The sequence below is a fragment of the Pleuronectes platessa genome, chromosome 12 (genome assembly GCF_947347685.1).
Source record: "Pleuronectes platessa chromosome 12, fPlePla1.1, whole genome shotgun sequence".
NCBI lineage: Eukaryota > Metazoa > Chordata > Actinopteri > Pleuronectiformes > Pleuronectidae > Pleuronectes > Pleuronectes platessa.
In genome coordinates this window covers 8,966,082-8,988,905 of record NC_070637.1, presented here as the reverse complement: position 1 = coordinate 8,988,905, position 22,824 = coordinate 8,966,082, and the positions used below count along the sequence as shown (strand labels likewise).

Below are 22,824 nucleotides of genomic sequence, written 5' to 3'. Positions count from 1 at the left end.
ATTACTAGAATCTGTAGTTATTGCTTCTTCTTTATTTACTACACACATAACTTCCGTTTTTTCTCACTCCTTTGTGTTGTAAACGGTTTGACAAATAAATATCTTGAATCTTCCAATAATACAGCCTCATAAAATCCGTTTTATTCATATGGTTAATGTCCACATGTTTCCAACCTTGATGGCTTCCTGTTAACCATTCGATTTTTTCCAAGCTAAAACAGAAGGGATCTTTTCTCAGACTAAGACTAAAAGTGACTTGTGCAAAGTCACTGCCCTTCACTGGTTGTTTGTTTATCCAAACTAAATTGGTTACAGTGGATTAACATAGTATATCAGGTCAAGCTGCTGTGATGTTTGTTTAAGCAGGTGTTAGATGATCCACCTTTTAGTATCACTGGAAACTCAGACCATTGACTGGTGTGGCAGCAACACTCAACCTTTAATTCTTTATGCATGAGAATCTGTCAGTGGTTTGACAAAGTGGTTTCCTTTAGGATGCACTCATGTATTTATGCATCTTTACTTAAATTTAATGGTTTGCCTTTTTTTCCCCCAGAGTGAGTTGATGAAGGACTCAGACTCAGAGCTGGCACAGATGTTGTTGTACAGTTTAAAACAGTCAGTCATAACTAGTAGGTGCAGCTGTAAAAGTTTCCCTGTGTCTGTTTCTGTCACAGACCTCCACCACCATCAATGTCCACATTGTGGATGAGAACGATAACGCCCCAGAGTTCCCTGAGGAGGAGTATGTCACCGTGCTGAGTGAGGGACCGGACACAGTGGGAGCCACCATCGCCACGGTAACAGCCATCGACCCGGATGAGGGTCTGAACGGCACCTTGCGATATGCGATCACTCATGGCAACCTGATCCAGACCTTTCATATCAACAGCATCACGGTACGACATGGACACCAGCACACTGTGGAGTTACACATCCCAGAAAACAACATGTTGACCATCTGTGTATGATGCGTGTGTGTAGGGAAGAATCACTGCTGTGAAAGAGCTGGACTACGAGATCAGCAATGGACACTATGCACTGGTTGTCACAGCAACGGACCAAAGTCTAAACCCTGCTCTTCGTTTGACATCCAGCACAACAGTAATGATACAACCAGTATACTTTTTAAAAGTTCTCAAAGTGATCTCTTCCATTCGAATATATGTGGTTTAAACGTATTACTTATAAATACTTCAATTGATAAATAAATACTTCTCCTCTCTCTGGATGAATGTGTTAAAAACGTCCTTCCTCCCTCATTAGGTGCTCGTCAACGTCCTAGATGTGAACGATGTGACACCAACTTTCCCCAAAGCCTATGAGGGGCCCTTCGAGGTCACTGAGGGCCAACCAGGACCTCGGGTCTGGACACTTAGAGCAAGTGATCAAGACTCTGGACTCAACGGCAAAGTGGAGTACAGCATCACCGGTGGAGACCAGCAGAGTGAGCACCGCACAGTTTTTCAGTGTGGATAGTGACATATTATTAGATCCTGTACCTCTGAGGCTCTTTTTCTCTTTCTCTTTGTCAGATGAGTTCATGGTCTCTCCAGTGGAAGGCGAGCTGCGGGTGAGGAAGGATGTGGAGCTGGACAGAGAGACCACAGCCTTCTACAACATCACTGTCACAGCCCGAGATCTGGGCACCCCGTCTCGCAACAGCTCGGTGGGTCTTTAAACACAAATATCATCTTTAACAATTAGGATCTTCCAAGCTTCACTTCGCTCCTGTGCTGTAGTTTGGCTTGCGGGGACAATTTCTGCATACTGAACTGTTTGATTACCAACAAATGAATAACTAATACCACTTTCACAAACTATACTCCTCTACCAGATCCACAATCTTCACATAAAAGCTAAACAGTTAATTTTTAAAAGGAGCCTTAGAGCTCAACATGAAGTGTTGATTTAAAAAAGTGTTTGGCTCAGGTTCTAATTTTACATGTTTAAGTAATAAAAAATATGACAGCATCTTATTAAAGAATATTTTTGTGGGGTTTTTGAGAATAATATGTTCCAAAGGCTTAGTTTTTCTCACATTTATTAAAAACAGGCCATGTAAATGAGGGATAAAACTGAACCATAACTTATCATGCACCACTAATATTACCTCTGGCTGGTTTCTTCAGGTGGTGGTGGGGGTCCAGGTCCGAGACATCAACGACAACGACCCGATTCTCCTGAACCTGCCTTACAACACCAGCGTTAGTGAGGGCGCCGCCATACACACCTCTGTGGCCAGAGTCCAAGCACGTGACGCGGACAGCGGACGCAATGCACTGCTCACTTATAACATCACCGCCGGCAACCAGGATGGAGCCTTCTACATCAATGACACAGTGAGATCAAATGGATTTGGTTTTAGCAGAAAGAAACTGAAAAATGCTCCTTGCTGATGTGGGGAAGGTGGACCAGGTGGTAGAAATAAGTGAAACCTGGAAATTGAAAGCATGTGATTGGACAGGTGCTACAGCTCCATCTTATGTAAAGTCAGCATTTCAAGCTTGTACACCCTTAATACAGATACATTTACTGATCAACAGCTTTTGGTATTATGCACAATTATGGATTTGCAGCATAAATATATCGCAGTGTGTACAAATACTGCATGTTCTTTAGAGAAGGGAGGATGAAACAAGGAATTCTGTAGCATTACAAGGTTGAACCCGCAGTTAATTTGTGATGAAACATATTGTTATATTAATAATGGAACTCTCAGCACACACATGATCTGGTGCCTCCTCTCTGTATCTCTCAGACAGGTGTGGTGCAAGTGAACAGGCCGCTCGACAGAGAGCGAGTGGCTGAGTATCGACTCACCATCACTGTCAAAGACAACCCTGAGAACCCTCGCATCGCTCGCAGGGTAAGCCCTCTCTACTGTGCACACGTTTCAACACATGCAGTTCACATGTGAATGGAGCCAACATGTCATTGCTTTAAGTCGATAAATACACATTACTCATAACATGTGAAGGATATTCTGCAGATTTTCCACAGCAGAAGCTAATTTCAGTTTTTTTTTACTTTCTTGGACAAGTCTGTCCTTACCTGTCCTATCTTTAAGCAAGGTTGTGGTTTCTGGCATTATGTTCCATATCATACTCACAATAATCCAACACACACAATTTACTTTAAATGACAGAAGGAGAATCAACAACAAAGTGGTTGTGAAGGTGTTTCTCTCAAAGCTCTAATGTGTCATGTTTGTTTCCTCTTTGCAAAAGTTGAGAAACTGTTTTATCACAGACGAGTGAACTGTCTGCTCTATGAAAACAGCTTGTTATTCTCCACTGTGGTGAAGTCCTGTGAAGCTGTTTGTGGTCTGATTAACTTCTCCTTTCTTCCCCGCTAGCATTCTGACCATTATACTATGCCACCTAATCCATTCCTAGCAGCATTATATCTTTATCCCCCTCTTTTTCCCCCACTTCACCAGGATTCAGACCTGTTGGTGATCACCATTCTGGATGAGAATGACAACAGGCCCATATTCACCAGGACCAGCTACAGGGCTGAAATCACTGAGAACTCTGCAGCAGGTACAAAACAAGTTAGTGGGACTGTCACCTTCTGTCAGAGCACTGAGTTGAAAAAATCACTGTCTGCAACACTGTCTGCCCTACTTCCTGACCTTGTTTGCATATGGCTCATTTTAGTGTTTTTTTCACTTTCTTTCACTATGTTGAAAGGTGACATGACTTTTGTGTTGTTGTCAAGGACTCATGGGAAGACGCAGTGAGATTAACTGCATCCAGAATATGAGTCATAAACTCTGTATTTTATCAGTTATCAAAGTGGTAGGAGACACATGAACAGGTGCCAAATGAAAAAAAGAAAGAGATCAAAACCTAATCATTTTACCCCTCCTGTCACCTCTTTGTCTCTGCCCATCCTAGGCAGTACAGTAACAGTGTTGAATGGGCCCGTTCTGGCTCAGGATAAAGACATCGGACCTAACGCTGTCATTAAGTATCTCCTGCTGGGACAAAGAGTGGACCTCTTTACTGTGGATACCAAGACTGGTGGGATTATGACTCTTCAGGAAGCACACACAGGGGAAAGGTGCAGTGCAGCTGGTAATGTCTCTGTGTCTGCCTCCAGGTCGGATTCTTGTGCGTCAGGGGGCCAAGTTGGACCGCGAGGCATTTCAGGAGCCTCGTGTCGAGCTGTTTCTGGTTGCTGAGGACATAGGAGGTTTGAACAGCAGCGTCCCTCTGACAGTTACCATCCTGGACCAGAACGACAACCCTCCTGTCTTCAGTCCATCCAGTTTCAGTGTTCGACTCCCTGAGAACAGCCCCACTGGTGCGTGAATTGTGCCCAAATGATCTGTGTGTAGGAGTGTGCTGGGAGAAATATGACTTATATATAATCCACCAGGTTTTAGTCACTGACAGAAAAGTATAGGTAATTCCCATTTGGAGTCCCATCCTGTGATTATCTACACTTAGATTAGGGCCAGGGTTAAAGGCTTTACATGTTCACAATAATACAAGTCTGTTCATGCTTGTTTGTTTGCGTCTCGCTTATTACTCTGTCTCTTTCAGGCGTGGTGGTGACTCAGCTGTCCGCCACTGACGCTGACTCGGGCTCTAATGGCTGGCTCATGTACCGTTTGGAAAGCGGTGCTCAGGACCGTTTTGTGGTAGACCCGCTCTCCGGTGCTGTCTTGGTCGGCAACAATACGCTCGACAGAGAGGAGCGTGGTTCCTACCGCCTGGTTGTCATGGCAACAGATCGTGGCACACCCCCTATGTCGGGCACTGCCACCCTCACAGTCATCCTGGATGATGTAAACGACTCACGGCCCCGCTTCACAGAGCCCTTGACCATGATAAGCGTCAATGAGTCCACACCACCTGGCGTTGTGGTGGCCACGCTGACCGCTGAGGACCAAGATCTGCATCCCCGGCTGGAGTATTACATCATCTCAGTGGAGGCAAAGGATGATGGGAACAACCCAGTGGAGGGCTTGCAGGAGTCGTTTGGCATAGATTTACACACTGGTGAGTCATGGAGCTTACCCACCTTTAATAGCTTGGTTTAGAAAGCCTTTTAGTCAATACATTGATTAAAAATGCCATACTTTTGATACAATAATTATGTGTTTCTTTTCAATTTCAGGGGCAGTGTTTGTACGCAACCCGATAAACAGAGAGCAGGTAGCTACGTTTGAGATGATTGTGTCTGTACATGACAATGCCAGTGATGTCATCGACAAGTCAGGGAGCGTTCCCAACGGTGAGTTCATTCCCCAAACCAAAATCCATCTTCGGTTTTATTTATATTAACGTATTTACACCCCCTCTCTCTTCTCAGCGAGGCTAACCATCAACGTGTTGGATGTAAATGACAACGCCCCTCGTTTCCGGCCTTTTGGCGTCTCCAACTTCACAGAGAAGATTTTAGAAGGAGCTCAGCCGGGCACAACACTGCTGTCGGTGTCAGCTGTGGACCCCGATAAAGGACCCAACGGCCAGGTCATCTACCAGCTGCTCCACTTGCCCCGAGGGGGATATGTTAGACTGGAGGACCCCTCTGTTGGTAAGACCACTAGCAACAAGCTGCTGAAGGCTGCACATCACTCAGCCATATCTCAAAATAACATAAGTTACATTTAGTTTGATTTAATATGTATAGTATTATTCTTTTCTTATTGCCATACTGATTCATAGCAGGTGAATCAAAACCATAAATGGAGCGACATTTGCCAGCTAGTTTCAGGGATTTAACTTCAGCGTTGCTCTAATCAAGTGACATGCTTCACCCTTCACAATTCTCTGTCATATACACCCTCCTAATGCAGAGGTCTGCTGCCCTGTGTCAGTATCCCGGCCTGTTGAATCACTCTCTCCACACCCCAGCAACTTCTTGTAGGCTCTGACAGAGGGGTTACAGATATTGGCTCACCACTCCCCATTATATCAATGTAATCATATGTTGAGAAGTGATGAAGTCGATGCCTAGAAGCCAAACTCTAACTATGTTCTACTGCTGCAAAATAAATTTCAAACCTGAGTTTTCTGACTGAATTCTCACTGTGTTAATAACCTTTCAGGTAAGATTGTGGCCAATCAGACGGTGGATTTCGAGCAGGTACAGTGGCTGAATTTCACCATCAGGGCCCGGGACCATGGAACTCCTCCCAGAATAGCTGAGCTTCCAGTTTATCTGCGCATCGTGGACGTCAATGACAACAACCCTGTCTTCCTACAACCTTCATATCAGGTACTGAACAGATTGTTAAGAGAGACAAATGAGCAGAAATGTGTACTAGACTTATATATACATATAAAATAAAATAAAATAATTATTGGAGCACCTTCCACTTTTTTGTGTTATACGGTTATTAATGAACTTCTAGCTAAGTATTGTATCTCAAGTAGCTTTATGCATCCGTTCTGGCAGCCAGTGGCCAGAAACATTATGTTTTTTCGGGTTATCTGTCTCTCTCTCCGTCCCATTCTTTTGGAGTCTCAGGAACGCTTCCGTGGAATCCTCTAATTTGGTACAAACATTCACTTGGACTCACGGATTAATTTATATGATTTTTGTGGTCAAAGGTCAAAGTGGCAGTGACTTCACAAAACTAGTTTTTGTCCTCTTTAACATTATTTGTTAAAGTCTGCTTTTAGGGAATTTCTTCCAACTTTGACCGTTTGTTACTTAGACTCAAAGATTAATTGATTATATTTAATTAGTCAAAGGTGACCTCATAAGTCTGGAAAAAAAATGTATGTAGATTCAAACTGCACTGGTTGCTGGAGGCATATAATCACTGCGCAGTAATTCTGGTTTTGTGTTAAATATTGGGAATATGGAGAATATTGCAGCTCCAACAGTTAACTCAACTTTAGGTCAGTAATGTAGCATATAAATTAGTTCATATATCCTTTAGATAGTTTAGTTTCTACTTATTTGGTATGACAATATAATCTAAGAACAATCTTGGAGTCTGGCAATCTTCTTTCAGTGTCTCTGAGCCAAAGTGTTTGTTTGTCTGTGTTTGTAGGAGCCTGTGTTTGAAAACGTGAACCTGGGCACCACCATAGTTCGTGTCAGTGCTACAGATGCTGATTCTGGACTCTTTGCTGTCATTGAGTACAGCCTGGTAGACGGAGAGGGCAAGTTTGCTATCAAACCATCTACTGTAAGTTAACCCGTACATCAACACAGTGAGTTCTTGAATAACTGTGCTCTGTTTCTTTGACTTTACTAATGAAAATTTCTACCAAAATCAGAATTTATTACAATCTCATTATTCATGCCTGAAGAATGTTTGCTTCTTTCTGGGTATTTATAGAGAGTTTATAAATCCATTGCTTGAGATTTAGCCAAAAAGGCCCAAACAAAAAGGCTCATAATCTATTAAAGCACACTATCCACATGTGAGCAAAGTCCACAGACATTTATTTTTTAATGAAGATTTACTGAGAGGTAAGAAGTGATCTATATTCAGGCTTCATTAAGTGTTATCTCTGGGTGTCACCACAGAAAGGAATCCAACTTGGAAATGAAAGTTTAAACAAAGAATTTGAATGTGATCAAATACGATCTGAATAATTTAACCCCATTGCTCCATTTCTGTCACATACACACCGAACAAATGTCTCGATCTAACCATCACTCCCCTCAGTAGTTGTACTTCCTTCCTAATTATCCCGTCTCGTCGGTTTCAGGGAGAGATCTACATCCTCTCTCCTCTGGACAGAGAGACAAAGGACCATTACACTCTGACTGCCGTCGCTCGGGACAACCCCGGTGGCAGCCACAGCAACAGACGTGAGAACTCTATCCAGGTAAAGATAACCATCGTAATCACACAATGATCTTTTCTGACGTCGCTGTCTGGCTTGAATATTTGTCTTACTAATCAACACTCACAGAGTAAGTACACATTAACACCAAATACCATCTACAGTGGCTCCCAGTGGCCAAACTCCATGAGAATGAAAAACCAGAAGATCAATTATGGAACATGCAAGAACCTTGTGTGGCATAGTCAAAGTTTCTGTCATCTGCAGGTATTACTGCTCGAGTGGAAGCTGTAATAAAAATATGTGCTGATTATTATTACTGACTGATACATGCTGATGTCTGAGTTGGCCTCCACTATATATCCTGAATATGACATTTTCTAGATTATAACCTTGTGTCAAGAATGTTCAGTGATTGACTTCCTCCTCATACGTCTTTCGCCTGTTGATGCAAATCAGGTCCTGGTGACGGTTCTCGATGTCAACGATTATCGGCCACGCTTTTCAGAGCGAGTGTTCAGCACCAGCGTGTTTGAGAACGAACCCAGTGGTACGTCTGTGATCACCGTGAGAGCTACTGACCTGGATGAAGGAGAGAATGGAGCGGTGCTTTACAGCATGTTGGGACCACATTCAGGTATAAATATGTCCTCAAAAGCCTCAGGGGGTCACTCGATGCCTCCTGTTTGCTTTAATTATCCTTAAGATGCATCTACAACTGAATTGGGGTCAAAAAATGACAAAATGAATTGATTGAATACAGTATAGAGAGGCATTTGTATGTAAGTGCCACAATTCACTTTTCATGTCAGGACAAAAACCACAGAGCTATAAATTCCAAGGACCTCTGTTGACCACGTGTGCAAAGCTTGTAAAGATTAAGAGCCCTGCAAGCTGTATCTGCCACCATAGAGGCTTTGGGGTCACTCCATGTTGAACTAATGCCTCCCAACTGTCAATCTTGGAATTACTTTTTACCTTATGTAAATAATGTCACTGTATCTGAGGGGTCTGAATACTTCCTGAAGTCACTGTTAAACTTTCCTTTGTCCATAAACATTTGCTCTCCTTTTAGATGCATTTTCACTGGACCCGAACACAGGGCAGGTGCGTTCTCGCCGTCTGCTTCAGTCGTCTGAAAGTTTCAACCTGACTGTGGTGGCCACCGACCAGGGCCGTCCTCCCCTGTGGGGCACTGCAGACCTGATCATCACAGTCATCGACGTCAATGACAACAGACCTGTGTTTGTCAGGCCAGCTAATGGAACCATCATTCATATCTCAGAGGTATCAGCTGTAATGTGTCTCGATGTAGGTCACTGTCGGTACATGTGTGCGTGCTCCACTTCATCGTGGGACGGTAGCATTTTTTATTTTCTCTTGATTTCTTTTTCACAAATCCCTATAAGAGCAACCTCCCTGTGTATGACCTATTTAAACCAATATAATACACTGGGGACGGCTGTGGTGCTCAGGAAATGAGTCAGATGAAACTTATTCCATAAATGTTTATATTTTATAAGGACGATTTGTTTATCATGGATCATTTTGCATCTGGCCACTATCCATTCGGCATGTTAAGCTCAGTATCAGAAATTGATTGAAATTGTTCTACCATTTGATAAACATGTGGTTTTACTTAACACCTCAAACATGAGAACCCAAAAAAGTTTTCCAGGTGAACAACATTGGTTCTCGTTGCCCCCCGTGCAGGAGCAGCCTCCCGGTCTCCCTGTGTATGAGGTGCATGCGACAGACTCTGACGAGGGCGTGAATGGAGAGGTCCGCTACGCCTTCCTGCAGACGGGAGCCGGCAACAGAGACTGGGAGAACTTCCAAATCAATCCAATATCTGGAGTCATCACGACGACTGTGAAACTGGACCGAGAAAAACAGGCCCTCCATAGCGTGAGTCAACTGTCTGTGATTTTCATGCAGTCGATACACGTAACTGTGTATGTCTCTAACTGAATCCAAACATGTCTCTCAGCTTATCATTGTTGCCCGTGACATGGGCCAGCCAGTGCCTTATGAGACCACACAGCCTCTGCAGGTGGCGCTGTTGGACATTGACGACAATGAACCTGTCTTCCTCAAACCACCGGTGAGAATATGCTCTGATGGGGTTATGTGTACACGAGATCTCCTATTCATTTTGTGTAATTGTATGTGCTGTCTTGTTCTCTGTGTGTGTGCACCTCAGCGTGGCAGCTTGCCTTACCAGTTGTTGACAGTGCTCGAGCACTCCCCCCCAGGGACTGTGGTGGGGAACATAACCAGAGCTTTGGATGCTGATGAGGGCTCCAATGCCATTGTGTACTACTTCATTGCAGGTGAGGCTGTGGTCTGCACACATGGCCACATGCTTTGACACACGATGCTGTTCATGATGGAAATGTAATGAAAATATTTTACCCATCAGAGGATTGTATTTATATTCTTTTGGCCTAAGTTTTTGTTTGATTCTAGAAGATTTTGGGCTTGACCATGCAGTTTGTGTGAAAGCTGTTGTTTGCATTGTCCCCTTAAAGTCCTTATACTTGAAAGGATTAATGAGGAGGTTTGTTTATATCCGTCTTTCTCTCTTTCTGTTTGAAGCTGATTCCTTTAGAAACTAAAGTTTAGTGCTTTAGATAGCTGAACGTTAACTGTTTCCATGTCTTCCTGCAGGGGGAAACAGCGATGCCATCTTTGGCTTGAGTCTTGATGGAGAGTTGAAGTTGCACAAGGATCTGGACCGGGAGGAGATCCCGGTCTACTCCATCATCATCAAGGCCTCAAGCAACAGGAGCTGGACTCCTCCCAGGGGTCAGAGGGCAGCACGAGCCAAAGCCCTGAACCCTGCCCTTGACCCCAGCCTGCTGGAAGTCCGCATCCAACTGGAAGACATCAACGACCAGAAACCACGCTTCACTAAGGCTGAGTACACTGCAGGTAATCCACTCTCTTACATTGACTATATGTGCTTCTGTGTAAAACCACCATAACCCTCCTTCTCTGCTTCCCTGTTCCAGGAGTTGCAGAAAACGCCAAAGTGGGTTCAGACTTGATCAAGGTTGTGGCTATAGATAACGACATAGGCAACAACAGCTTGGTCCAATACCACATCGTCACCATCCGTTACTTCCAGTCGCCGGGCAACGGTAGTGAGGACGTTGGCAGCATCTTCACCATCGGTGAGCGTCTTTACCTAAAGTATTCATTAATGTGTCTGGAAACATATGGTGAAGATATACAGCCCAGACAGTATGTAAATCGTAAAGTAAATCCAAACTGTAGCTACCTGTAGTTACCACTGCAGCAAATATCTCATAATGCGTAATAAAAGAAACTTCATATAGAGGTGGTTAGATATAATTTAAAAGGGTGGAGCCGATCAAATTTAATATTTCCACCAAATCTCATGAAAAGTCTGTAGTCTGTGTCTCAGTATAGTTTGTATTTCATTGTGTGTTTTCTCTCAAATGAGGCTCATTGATGTTTTGGTCTGATTTTCATTCTTTTTTGGGCTGTTTTCATGTTTGTTTTGGACAGTGCTGGAGCTCTATGGCAGTAAAACAAAACCCATCAGACTTTGGAAACATAGGAGATATTTTTTAACAGGACATTTTTCTTATGGATTTGTTCACAAGGAAAAGTATAAAAACTAAAATTAAATGTAAAAAATAATAGAAATGCATGGTTTCCACAAATCTGACTTTAGAACGAAAATACCAGTCATTCAATATACATGTATTTGCTTCCTCTGCCTCCCTACTATGTAATTCTCTTTATCTTCTAATGAAACCGTGTGTGTATTTTTGACACATCACACAGAATACAGTCCCATATTGTATTCACTTTCTGTGTTTTGAGAGCTTGTCTTTGCAATGAGTCAAATTCATGTCCTACACTGAGACAATATTCCCTGCCATGATTTCCACAGGTTTGATGGATGGTATCATCAGAACCTACGACCTCTTCACCGCCTACAATCCGGGCTACTTTCAGCTGGAGATTTTGGCGTGCGACTTTGCCGGACACAGCACAACAACCAATGTGAACATCTATATTCTACGAGATGACCAGAGGGTCAAGATAGTCTTCAACGAGATCCCTGATTTGGTGCGAGAAAACCAGGAGGACTTTATCAACTTGCTGTCCAAAATCACTGGAGCAACTGTCAACTTAGATGACATACAGGTACAAAGCCTTTCCATTGTAAGCTTGAAACTTTTCTCGTATGTCGTATTAACATCTGACATTTTTGTCTCACGTTGCTTTTATTCAGTTCCATGTGGACAAAAAAGGCAGAGTGAATTATGCACAGACTGACATTATGATCCATGTGGTCAACAATCAGACCAACACCATCCTGGATGTTGAGAGGTAGACTGTTCCTTCCCTCATGAAATAGATCTTTCACTGCAGCGCTACATCATAACACTGACTGTATTTACATTAGAGCTGTTTTCTTCTTTCACGGCGATATGTAGGAATGTCCCGCTCTTCTATTCTGACACGAATTTCCATGTGTCCTGGTGCTTCATCTGTTGCAGGGTGATCCAGATGATCGATGAGAACAAGGAGCAGCTGAGAAGCCTGTTCAGGACGTACAACGTGGTGGACGTTCAGCCGGCTGTCAGTGACAAGCTGCCTGACGACATCTCCACGCTCCAGGTCTGTGAGGCTCAGACTTCCAGATATCCCTCAGGTTGTCGGGAATGTTTTTTTGATGCTTTAAAACGTTCTCTCTGCTTCTCGTTGACAGCTGGTCATCATCATCCTGGCTGTGCTGCTGTGCCTGGCAGGAATTCTGTTTGTCACAATGAACTGGCATTATCGTAGAGTGTAAGAATCATTCAGCTTTCTATAAAAGGCCCATTTGTGTTGACATACGATTTTTCTTTGCATTAAATTATTTGAAACCTGCTCAGGTATTGACTGCGGATTGGGCTCCAAGTCTGAGCAGTGCTATCAACTTGTTTATCTTGACTTGTCTCTGTTCTTGTGGTGCAGACACCAGAGGAAGCTGAAAGCAATCGTTTCCGGATCGTCTGGTGAGAGGAAGCTTCATTAAGGGGACGGCCCCGCCAGCTGCAACAACATCTGTATAACATGTTTACTGTAGAAAGGCTGTTGTACTAATACAATTATTTTTCCTGCACCGTCCAGGGAACCAGGGTCTAATGGATATCCTGGACATGCCCAACACCAACAAGTACACTTTTGAGGGGTGAGATAACGGCTTCATTTTCACAGCTCTAGGGCGCACAAGGGAATTCCCTCCAAATATCACTTTGTGGCGCATTCCCCTGAAAAACCCATTCAGTGTTTTTCCACTTGTTATGATTATTTGTCTGAGGATTAAGGGCAGGATTCATTTGAGACTCTGGAAGGTCACAGTACTTAACCAAGAGATATTTCCAGAATATAAACTTCTTTTGTACGCACTAACCATCCTGTAATGCGTTTCTCAAAATGCCACACATTACGTTTTCAGAAAATGCTTTTAGTCAAATGTTATTGTAACACAATCTAACTTCAAGTTCTCTGTAAATCTTTCCACTATTATTCTTCCATTTTGTTAATGTTGTGTTTGATTCTACTGTGTTTGTGTTCGTAGGGCGAATCCCGTGTGGCTGGACCCGTTCTGCCGTAACCTTGAGCTGGCCGCCCAGGCTGACCACGAGGATGACCTGCCTGAGAACCTGAGTGAGATCACGGACCTGTGGAACAGCCCCGCACGCACTCATGTCAGTACCAACAGGAATCTGAGTTCATTATATAGACTTTATATATTTATATCTCACAACTACATTCTGACGATGGTGCTCTCTGTGTTGATCCCACTGCACAGCTGTACCCTCACAATATTTTCTAACCAGTGGGTTTTCCAACAGGGCACATTCGGTCGAGAGCCTCAAGCGAAGCCAGAGGACGATCGCTACCTGAGAGCAGCCATTCAGGAGTACGACAACATCTCTAAACTAGGCCAGATCATGAGGGAGGGGCCTATCAAGGTGAGAAACCCGCATGTGAGATTATCCAGGTACACGTTAACACACATAATCGCTCTGTCATTGATAACCTACTGTCTCCCTCAAGCCTCATCAAATCATTAGTAGACCTCCTCCGGTCAGTCCTGAGAAGAGAAGAGGTGGATTAGAGGACTTTAAATAGGCTGTTGAGATCCAGAGGATTAGATTCCTGCTGATTTACATATATAACAACTGTTGCAGTGAGAGTGTGTGAGGTGTTGATCCTAACTGCTGTCGTGTCAGGGTTCTCTGCTGAAGGTGGTCCTGGATGACTACCTGAGGCTGAAAACGCTCTTTGCAGCTCGACTCGTCACTGTGTCCACCAGCCAGGGAGATCAGTCATCAGTCACTGAGGTGGGCTCGGGAGATCGGATTATCTGTTTGCATCTACTGCTCCTCTCTGGCAACGCTGGACACTGATCTTGATTTCCTCTGATTTCCCATTCTGACGTCCTGTCGGCTGCTGTGGAACCTTCTCTCTGCTAACCCATTGTCTCACTGCATCTTTAACTGAACCTGGGTGTTTTCAAACTTACCGAAAAGTTTCCCTCTGGTTAATCTCTGTCCAGCTCTTCTTCCAGGCCCTTCCTTACAAATCTGTCTTATTTTTGATTATATATAAAAGCTATTAATCGAAAGCTTGATTCATTCTCATCTCCTCTCCTTCAAAAGCTGATCCAGAGCGACATCGACGACGATGAGGACGAGCGTCTGGGCATGGGCGGAGGGCGAGGCACTCTGCGCTTCAAGCACAAGCTTCCTGTCGAGTTGAAGGGTCCCGAAGGTGTGCACGTGGTCCACGGCAGCACAGGTACCCTCCTGACCTCTGACCTCAACAGCCTGCCGGAGGACGACCAGCGGGCCCTGGCGCGTTCCATGGAGGCGCTGAATTCAGATGGGGGGCTTTATTGTGAGCGCAACTCCCGCACAGAGTCTGCAAAGTCCACCCCGATGCACCGTCACAAGGACGGAGACACCCTGTCAGAGAATCCCTTGGAGATCACAGAGTTATGACTAGCCGAGGCCTCGCTGGTCTGAGCACCATCATGACTCGTGTGTGTCCTTGTGCCTCCACGCCGCCACCCTGCCAAGGTAAGGGAGGATCGGAGGAGGAGTGTGTGTAGTCTAGGGAACCTCATCGGCCAACCTCATTGCATCAGTGAGACCAGAGGATTGACTCTGGCAAGTTGAAGATGATCCCACTTCTGATGCTTCAAGAGAAGGCTCATTCAAAAGACCTGTAGGAAACTTCAAATCTAGAAGGGCACTGGTCGTCAGCGAGACAAAATCCACTGGTGTCATCGACTGTCATCCAAAGAGCTAAGTGGAAAAGAAAGATGAACTCTCCCTGTGGGAGAAGCTTGTTGATCTACGACCTTAACATCAACTGAAGGTGCCTCATTCCAACTTCTCCTTTTGAAGTCACCTGGACTGCAGACACTCATACCAACACACACACACACAGACCAGCAGATGGCCATCAATGCAACACTGAGCTAATGAGACAATATCTGATCTTGTTCGAGTATTTTTTGTAATGCAAAAAAATATAAAAAATCTTTGCAGAAAGAGTGAGGCTGGAACAGAAGACTTTTCTCTTTCAGGTATTTGATACTTTCTGTCGCTAAAAGTTATCAATGGCCATTTAATGCAGACAAGAGCACTTTATCTCCCCCAGTGTGCTTACGGAGTGGATTTCACCTGGAGAAAGATGGAAGGAGCCTAACCGCTGTACAATGGTGACATTAGTTGGATGAAAGACTCTTTTTTTTTATCAACGGCAAAAAGTCTTAACACTGAGTCTGCAGGGCAGTAGTGAACGCTCACCGCGTGATCCTACTGTTTTTAGCATGGACTGAACCAGTTGTTCACAAGAAGAATCCTTCCTGAGAATATTAACGAAGGTGGACGAACAGCATTTCACACTGAAGGAAAAAAACAACGAATTAATTTATTTGATATTGAAGGCTGAACTTATTGATGGAATTTAAATTAAGATGGCATCGTGCCCACAGAGACGTTACACTGCCAACTGAGGGAGTAAGAGTCAACGTTTGCTTTATTTTTTGTATTTTCTAGAAAATGTGATGGAATCAAAAGATATTTTTGAAGATAAATGCTGGCTTAACAACTTAGGTAAAAAGAATAACTCTGGATGTTTGGACTATGTGTATATTGTGCTATTGGTGACATGTATGTTGTTCTATTTTCCTTTATATGACAATTGACAGTTTCTGATGAGTGGTGTTTTTTAAATATTTTTTTTATGTTCTCATTTTGTAAGTTTTTATTTCTTTGTCGTTATTGTCACCAGCCTTGAGATCTGTGTTGGGAATTGTTGTTGAATGATGTGATAATAAAAGAAATATGCAATGACCTCTGACCTCAGTTGGTGGGAGAGGAGCCAGAAACAGTGAAGCAACTGATGCAGTGAAATAAAATCCAAGCAGACACCCACAGTCTGAGAAAAATTAATGAGCCATGAAACTATATATTTGTCCCCATGATGACTCCAGTTATCCTCTATTGTTCTCAAAGGTCCGATCTGAGCAGACCTTTCAAGAGAAACAGACCAATACTAATACAAATATGGCCATTATATTAGTTTACTGAATTCTGGTGGGACCTGCCAGAAATACCTGCATCCGTGCATGTCTATATATGGCGCTTCCCTTGACAATAAACTAAGTTTTCAAAAACTCAGAAAGCTGAGGGCATGGTAAATACTGCCATCTAGTGGTTGTGGGAAGAAAATAATCAAACTCAGAGGTTTTAGCACATCACTCCATCCTTTTATTGTTACATAGAAAAGTTCCCATCAGTAATATTTCTCAAACAGCTTGCAAGAGGCTGAAGGTGTAGACCACTCCGCTGCTGCTCACACATCTCTGGTCGCTGTGCTTGCTGGAGTCGTGGTGGGGGGGGTGGTGGTGGTGGTTGTGGTGGTGGTTCCCGCGACCACCGCTCCCTTCTTCATTGTCTTATTCAACTGTAGGCAAAGACACATTTATTTTTCAGGGTGAGGATTCAAGCCTACCTATTTCTCATACTGGAAAAAACTAAATGCCTTAAAATAAGCAACTCAAACTTTCTGCACATCAAGAGACACACATCAGTACTCACCTCCTCAAACTTGTGGATCTGTCTGATGAAAAAGTCTCCATACCGACGAGCAACTTTAGTGTCAGCAATGTGGATCATGTCCTGTGGGAGAGAAAGAAACATAGAACACCTTTAAACACCCTGCAACAGTGAGATATGTAACCCTATTATATATTTTAAACACAGCTTGTGTACATGTGGAGCTGCTGTAGGAAAAACAGGATCCATCTGAACTCTACTGTATCTTTTGAAATGCATCAAAGACTTTTACACACCTTGTCGATATAAAAGTCGACCTCCGATGCGGACTGGAACTCTCCTTCCAGAGCAGAGATGCCACTGGTCCACACAAGGTTCTTCATCTTGTGTTTGAAGACGAGCAGCTGGATACGGAACTCCTGCTCCGTCATGTCCAGGAAACCTGCCAGCTTGGCTACTGGCATGGTGGTGTAGAGCTTCAGGAAGCTGTGGGGACAAATTGAGACTTAGACAGTGTGCACAGACATCCTGCAACCACATTCAAGTCGAGAGGCTTCTCGAGATAATCCAGCTGTTTCTGAAAGACCAGATTAGGAATGATAAAAGAAAAACTAAATTACTTGAATCCTAAATGTTTTTAGTTTTAGTACCATCTAATAGAGATATATATATATATATATATATATATATATATATATATAACTGTGACCCGCTCACAGTTGAGAGTATGCTCTACCTGCGGATGGTGGTGAGCTGCGCCTGCTGCTGCACTTCCTCGGTAAAGACCTTCAGCTGCTGCTGGAAAGGTTCTTTGTGGTAGTTGGGGTGGACATTGTCATAATTTGGCACCACAGGCGACAAGAACTTCGGACAGGCGAAGCTGAACTGTTCCTCGAATATCTGCATGTCTCTGATATGGAAAAAAACAACACTTCATTAAACACGACCCCTGTTACCCACAGTGCACTGCAGGGAAAGATGCAAAAGATGGAACTAGATTCCCCAAACCAAATAAAGCTACAGTCGGCCCAAGGACCCCATAAGAGAATACACAGTATCCTAGTGCAACTGTACTGTTGTTCTGTACTTTTATGCTCATCTTTGATAAAACAGGAAAGATAAAAAAACTTCCCTCATGTAAGGAAATACACAAAAAGAAAATCTGAGAAAATCTTCTGCATCAAATACATTTGCTCCCCTGTGATGTGAATATGTTCCTTACCCTTTCTGCATCCGCAGCATCTTGTCTCCGTACTTCTCCCTGAGTTGGGTGTGGATGCTCTCATCAATGCGCATCGGGTACATGGTGAGCGCGATGGCCAGCAGACCGTGCATCTGCTCATTTTGTTTGTTAATCTGTAAATGAATGAAAATATCAAGACATCATTCGCGTTTCTCTTTAGAACTGACAGCTTTCAACCAGGAGAAGGCTCCCTGCTGTATACAGTGGAAACAAGTGACAGTACTGTTCCTCTCAGTGTCCATTGGTCTCGCTCCACACTGAACCAGGGATGTCATGATACCAAACATTTAGTAGACGGTACAGATATCGCAAATTTCCACGTTTCTCAATACTCATTTCAATACCATGGCAAAAAAACTAAACAATAAATCCTATTTACTTCAACACACACTATATAAAGAATATTTGAACATACAAAAAACAGTGGCTATGTATCCTTCAAGTGATGAATAAAAAGAAAAGGCTTTTATACATAATAAAACAGAACCGTGGTACGTAGGAAAATTGAGATTTAAGTTATCAGGTAAAGCTCAATGACTAAGAAAACAGCAGAGGCTGCCCATGCAATGGACACACACAAACACACACACACCTATAAACCTGAGTATCGGTTCTCCTAACATCCCTATGTCAGTGAGAGACAATGAGAGCAAGTGGAGTCAGGAAGAGCTGAATTATGAATGAATGCGCAGCTACAAAGAAAGATGTCACTCATTGAAGCAAATTTATCATTATGTGGTGATTGGTGTTGATAGTGTGGAGTCATTTCAAACTAATAAAGGATTAAATTACAGCGGGTCCTAGAGGTCAGCTGAGTCGGTGTCTGTCAATCAGAAAGACAGATTAAGCCTCAACGAAAGTGTTTAATAAAACTTGTGTTTACCTACTATTCCATATCAACATGGCTGCCTTGGAAAAGGTCTATTAATGGGAAACACTGATCCTGCAATTAAAGAAAGCATTGCTCTGACTGACCATCTCATATTTATATGTTGACCTCTGGAACATGTTTCTCGTCCTCTGGATGTAGAGCAGGATGTTGGCGAAGACTCGTATGGCATCCTGGTAACGCCTCATCATCAGGTAGGCAAATCCCACGTAGTAATAGGTGGTGATCTGGCACTCGGGTACGCGGGAGTACATGCTCTGAGAGACAGGAAACAAATCCTCATCACTGGTCGTTCTCAGTTGGTCCCTCTCTGCATCTATTACTGTAAGTTGAGTCTCACCTTCTTGTTGAGCTCGATGTTCTCCAGGACTTTGATGGCCTGGTAATAATCCCCCAGCAGAGAGTGAAGCCTCAGGAGCCCCACCAAGCTGAAGTAACCCAACATCTTGTACAGGGAGTGACGCCCATATTCCCCAGCCACACTCTCTGGGTCTCCTGCAACATGCAAACAAGGAACATATATGCTAAACATATGCTACAGGTCTCATATAATACCTAAACTTAATGTGTGACGTTCTCTTCACTCCAAAAAAGCAAAGAACTACGCTATAGAGAACCTAAACAGCCACTTATTTTGGTGAACCTGAACAAGGAGTGAAGCCTATTGACTTCTTAAAACAACAAATAGCTCCAGATCATTCTTCCTCACCTCCGCTGGTGTACACCTCAAGCTGGCGGTTGATGTTGCTCTTGTCCACCAATGAGTGGAGAACGTTGAGGACACTGTGGACGTTCCAGATCTTCGGGTTGTTCCTCAGGAATTCGATCTCCTCCTCTGACTTCTTGGCCGTCTTACAGCGGTACTGACTGAACGATTGGAACTGAAGAGAGGTACTCGTGTTAAAGACATTTACACACACTGTCTATGGGCTTTTAGACAGGAAAGAGATAAGAGAAGTTAACCCTATGAGCAATGTTTAAAACACATATCATGATATGCCATCTATTTGGCTCTAGTCATATATTAAAAACAACCTTAAAATGTCTGGACTCAACTATTTCAGCTGGTCTTAATTTTATCAAATTCTTACACGTGTCTCTTTGTTATGGGCAAGTTTTGTCAATCGATGGAAAGGTGAAAAATATTATTTTCTATACCTGGTAGATGAATTCATCGATGATGTCCCACAGCCACTGGTTCGGCAGCTCCAGAGGGGCGGGGCCATCAGCATCTGTTTACAGTCAGAAATATTCTCCTTTAACTCGCTTTTCATCGCTGGCTCTTTTAGATAAATAATAACTGATGGGAGATAGAGTGACACGTATTACTGAAACTTACTGAGAATGTAATTGAAGAGGTTGCAGTAGTTGTAGTACGACTCAAACCTCTGGTCCAAAGTCGGCCCGCCCTGAATATCAAGAAAACAATATTTGTAATTAATACTGGAGAGGGGTTTGTGGCAGGCTTCTCAGAAATGAAGGAGGACGTCGATGTCAGTTTGTATTGAGCAGGTACTCACGCTGACTTTAGCGTAGATGTGCCTGTAGTAGAGCTCCTTGTAAAGGATGAGGAACACAGCATCTGTTTGAGGGGAGAGGCAAACATTGACATTAAAGGGATAGTTCAGCAAAAATGTGAAGTCCACTACCCCTCCATCGGCATAGCGATGAGTAGATATGGAGTGAGGTAAGATTTTCTGTGAACTATCCTTTTAATGTTAAATAATTTATACAAGGAAAAACAAATGGTAGTGTTGATGCTGGATGACACACTTACCGTTACCGACGAGTGCTGCTATGGCCTCAGCCTCTGGCCAGGGAGAGTTCTTAAAGAAACGCTCCGTCAACTTGTTCCAGCTGTAGAGCAACAAAACAAGACAGAAAAGAAACGCAGATCATTAGAAGCAGCCGACAGCTTTGGAGCATCTCTTGAAATAGTCAATATGACCACAGCAGGGGTCGGGGGGGGGGGGGCATTTACCTGTTGTCATAGACATCCTGGATCTCGTAGATCTTCTGCTCGATGCTCTCGCTGGAGACGTGGTTGGCCTGCAGCTCATACACCTTCTGGTCGATCAGGTCTGAGGTGGTCTTGTGGAAATACTGCAGGAAGTTCTTGATCACCTCTGGAATCACGCTGTAGGTCTGCTGCTCGTACTGCCTCTCGTAGGCCAGGTCTGCTTTAGGGTCGCCTGCAGGGAGATGGGAGCGTGAGGAGGAGACACTGACGCACCGTCACTCCACTAAATGAAGTATTCAATGAAATGGGCAGCTGAGTTCGGACTGTAGAGAACTGTTTATACAGGAAATGGGACATCATATGTTTGGATGGACAGACGTGTGGACACTCACCAGTGTGCCGGTCGCAGTCATACGGATCATACTGGGAGGAAACAGAGCAGAGACACATTTATTACTATTGACAAACTAACATATGGCTGTCAGACAGGCCCTAATTGATGACGTATGTTTGGTCTAAAACGTTATCAAATGCCTAAATTTGTATTTAGTTTATTTATCACAGACAGAATCCAAAACATAGGACATGCAGACACATGCAATACTTTACAAAGGATCGGGGACACAACAGGTCCAGAGGTAGATGTCATGTCTGTGAAACATCATGGACAGACTACAGGTCACTCATTGAAAAAGACTAGTGATCCTCTACCTGACATAAGAAGCGACATAACGTTACTCTGACGTCACACGGACTGTTATTAGGATGCATTGTCCCGGATCTTATTGACATCATGCTAACTCATCACAAGCTACTGTTCTATCGTGAATGTTAGCTGTGCGGCTAGCTGGCTAGCAGGCTACCGCTAGCTATCGTGTCGGTGTTATGATCGCAAAGGTTTGAAATGTGTAAGAGGAATCTATTTACCCTGACTTCTTCCGCTTCAGTGAACGCCGTGGGGGTAGTCATTATTCTAAGCTCGTAGCTTAGAGAAGGAGGAGAACGTGCGATCTGTTAGCTAAACCAGCTAAAGCACGCAGCCGGCGCAGGAGAGGCGGAAACGGAAGAAAGAAGCTGTGACGTAAACGTGGAATGCAGTCGGCAGTGAAGCATTGTGGGAAAATGTGTAGCGCGTTCTTCTTCTTTCCGGCAGATGAGGCACTATTAAGTGTATTGCTGCCTCCTAGCGGCAGGGAATCGTCACTGCAGCTCTCTCCTCTGATACTTCCTATCGCAGAGCAGTTTTGTTACAGACATGTTCTAGTCCCCAGTTTGCCCGCTGCTATAGATAGCTCCATCTTTTCTTTGGCCCACGTGGTGAAGCCTCCTCACTTTGGGAGAACACGTGCAGCAGTAATGAACCCCAGCCTTGAGTCCTCCGGCTGTATGAAGCACCTGTGAGCCGCGTCCTGCAGGGCCTCTGGCTGCTGGCTGGACAGGTATGTGGGGCTCGTCCGGCTGCTTTGCTGCGGCTTGCCCACTGAATCTACAGCCTCCATTCCAGCCTGCATGGGCCCTGTTGTCCTGGCTGTAAAGGACACAGGTGTCAGGCCCCAGACTGGGGCTGGTGAGTCATGGTCGTCACCATATTGAATGTGTTTTCATGCAGCATGCTCAGCCTGGCTAATTATTGTGTTACTGTTTGTCTTAGGTTCCCCTAATGTAGTTTTTCTTGGTTATTATTGTATCTAATATCTTCCTTTTTGTCACCATTTACTTATTTAGTTTGTTTTAATTGTTTTCTCTGTTTCTTTGAACTGGGTTACACCATTACCTGTTATATTGTTTATGGTTATATTTTTAACAGATATATTGTTTATGGTTATATTTTAAATTTCTACAGTAGTTATTGTCCCCACGTTGACGCA

The 22,824-nt window shown here is 43.7% G+C and overlaps 2 protein-coding genes across 3 annotated transcripts in view; one reads left to right on the top strand and one right to left on the bottom strand.

Moving 5' to 3' along the window:
• Positions 1-15,777, top strand: part of cdh23 (cadherin-related 23) — a 155,582-nt gene extending 139,805 nt beyond the window's left edge. Inside the window, exons 39-70 of the mRNA XM_053435767.1 lie at positions 678-899; positions 985-1,104; positions 1,267-1,447; positions 1,536-1,669; positions 2,133-2,342; positions 2,762-2,869; positions 3,443-3,545; positions 3,903-4,028; positions 4,108-4,311; positions 4,554-5,012; positions 5,131-5,247; positions 5,326-5,550; positions 6,065-6,234; positions 7,019-7,156; positions 7,686-7,805; positions 8,223-8,400; positions 8,839-9,050; positions 9,477-9,671; positions 9,754-9,867; positions 9,967-10,096; positions 10,434-10,697; positions 10,778-10,939; positions 11,689-11,945; positions 12,034-12,131; positions 12,302-12,422; positions 12,514-12,593; positions 12,762-12,802; positions 12,918-12,978; positions 13,369-13,498; positions 13,646-13,765; positions 14,027-14,137; positions 14,456-15,777. Coding sequence (XP_053291742.1) covers positions 678-899; positions 985-1,104; positions 1,267-1,447; positions 1,536-1,669; positions 2,133-2,342; positions 2,762-2,869; positions 3,443-3,545; positions 3,903-4,028; positions 4,108-4,311; positions 4,554-5,012; positions 5,131-5,247; positions 5,326-5,550; positions 6,065-6,234; positions 7,019-7,156; positions 7,686-7,805; positions 8,223-8,400; positions 8,839-9,050; positions 9,477-9,671; positions 9,754-9,867; positions 9,967-10,096; positions 10,434-10,697; positions 10,778-10,939; positions 11,689-11,945; positions 12,034-12,131; positions 12,302-12,422; positions 12,514-12,593; positions 12,762-12,802; positions 12,918-12,978; positions 13,369-13,498; positions 13,646-13,765; positions 14,027-14,137; positions 14,456-14,797 — 5,253 coding nt within the window. The 3' untranslated portion in view covers positions 14,798-15,777. The remainder of the gene's footprint in view (positions 1-677; positions 900-984; positions 1,105-1,266; positions 1,448-1,535; positions 1,670-2,132; positions 2,343-2,761; positions 2,870-3,442; positions 3,546-3,902; positions 4,029-4,107; positions 4,312-4,553; positions 5,013-5,130; positions 5,248-5,325; positions 5,551-6,064; positions 6,235-7,018; positions 7,157-7,685; positions 7,806-8,222; positions 8,401-8,838; positions 9,051-9,476; positions 9,672-9,753; positions 9,868-9,966; positions 10,097-10,433; positions 10,698-10,777; positions 10,940-11,688; positions 11,946-12,033; positions 12,132-12,301; positions 12,423-12,513; positions 12,594-12,761; positions 12,803-12,917; positions 12,979-13,368; positions 13,499-13,645; positions 13,766-14,026; positions 14,138-14,455) is intronic.
• Positions 15,778-16,553: 776 nt separating this feature from the next.
• On the bottom strand, positions 16,554-22,047 carry eif3s6ip (eukaryotic translation initiation factor 3, subunit 6 interacting protein). Of its 2 annotated transcripts, XM_053436090.1 has the most exons (15): positions 21,884-22,047; positions 21,349-21,379; positions 20,978-21,188; positions 20,774-20,853; positions 20,517-20,578; positions 20,336-20,405; positions 20,155-20,228; positions 19,706-19,877; positions 19,337-19,491; positions 19,083-19,253; positions 18,087-18,220; positions 17,601-17,774; positions 17,161-17,350; positions 16,907-16,987; positions 16,554-16,772 (listed from the first exon to the last, which is right to left on the bottom strand). In XM_053436090.1, exons 1-15 carry the CDS (start codon positions 21,923-21,925, stop codon positions 16,662-16,664), a joined length of 1,758 nt encoding a protein of 585 aa, XP_053292065.1. In that variant the 5' UTR covers positions 21,926-22,047; the 3' UTR covers positions 16,554-16,661. The 2 variants fall into 2 exon arrangements, with proteins under 2 accessions (XP_053292065.1, XP_053292066.1); XM_053436091.1 differs by lacking the exons at positions 20,774-20,853; positions 21,349-21,379; positions 21,884-22,047 and having other exon boundaries at positions 20,978-21,056.
• Positions 22,048-22,824: the final 777 nt, after the last annotated feature.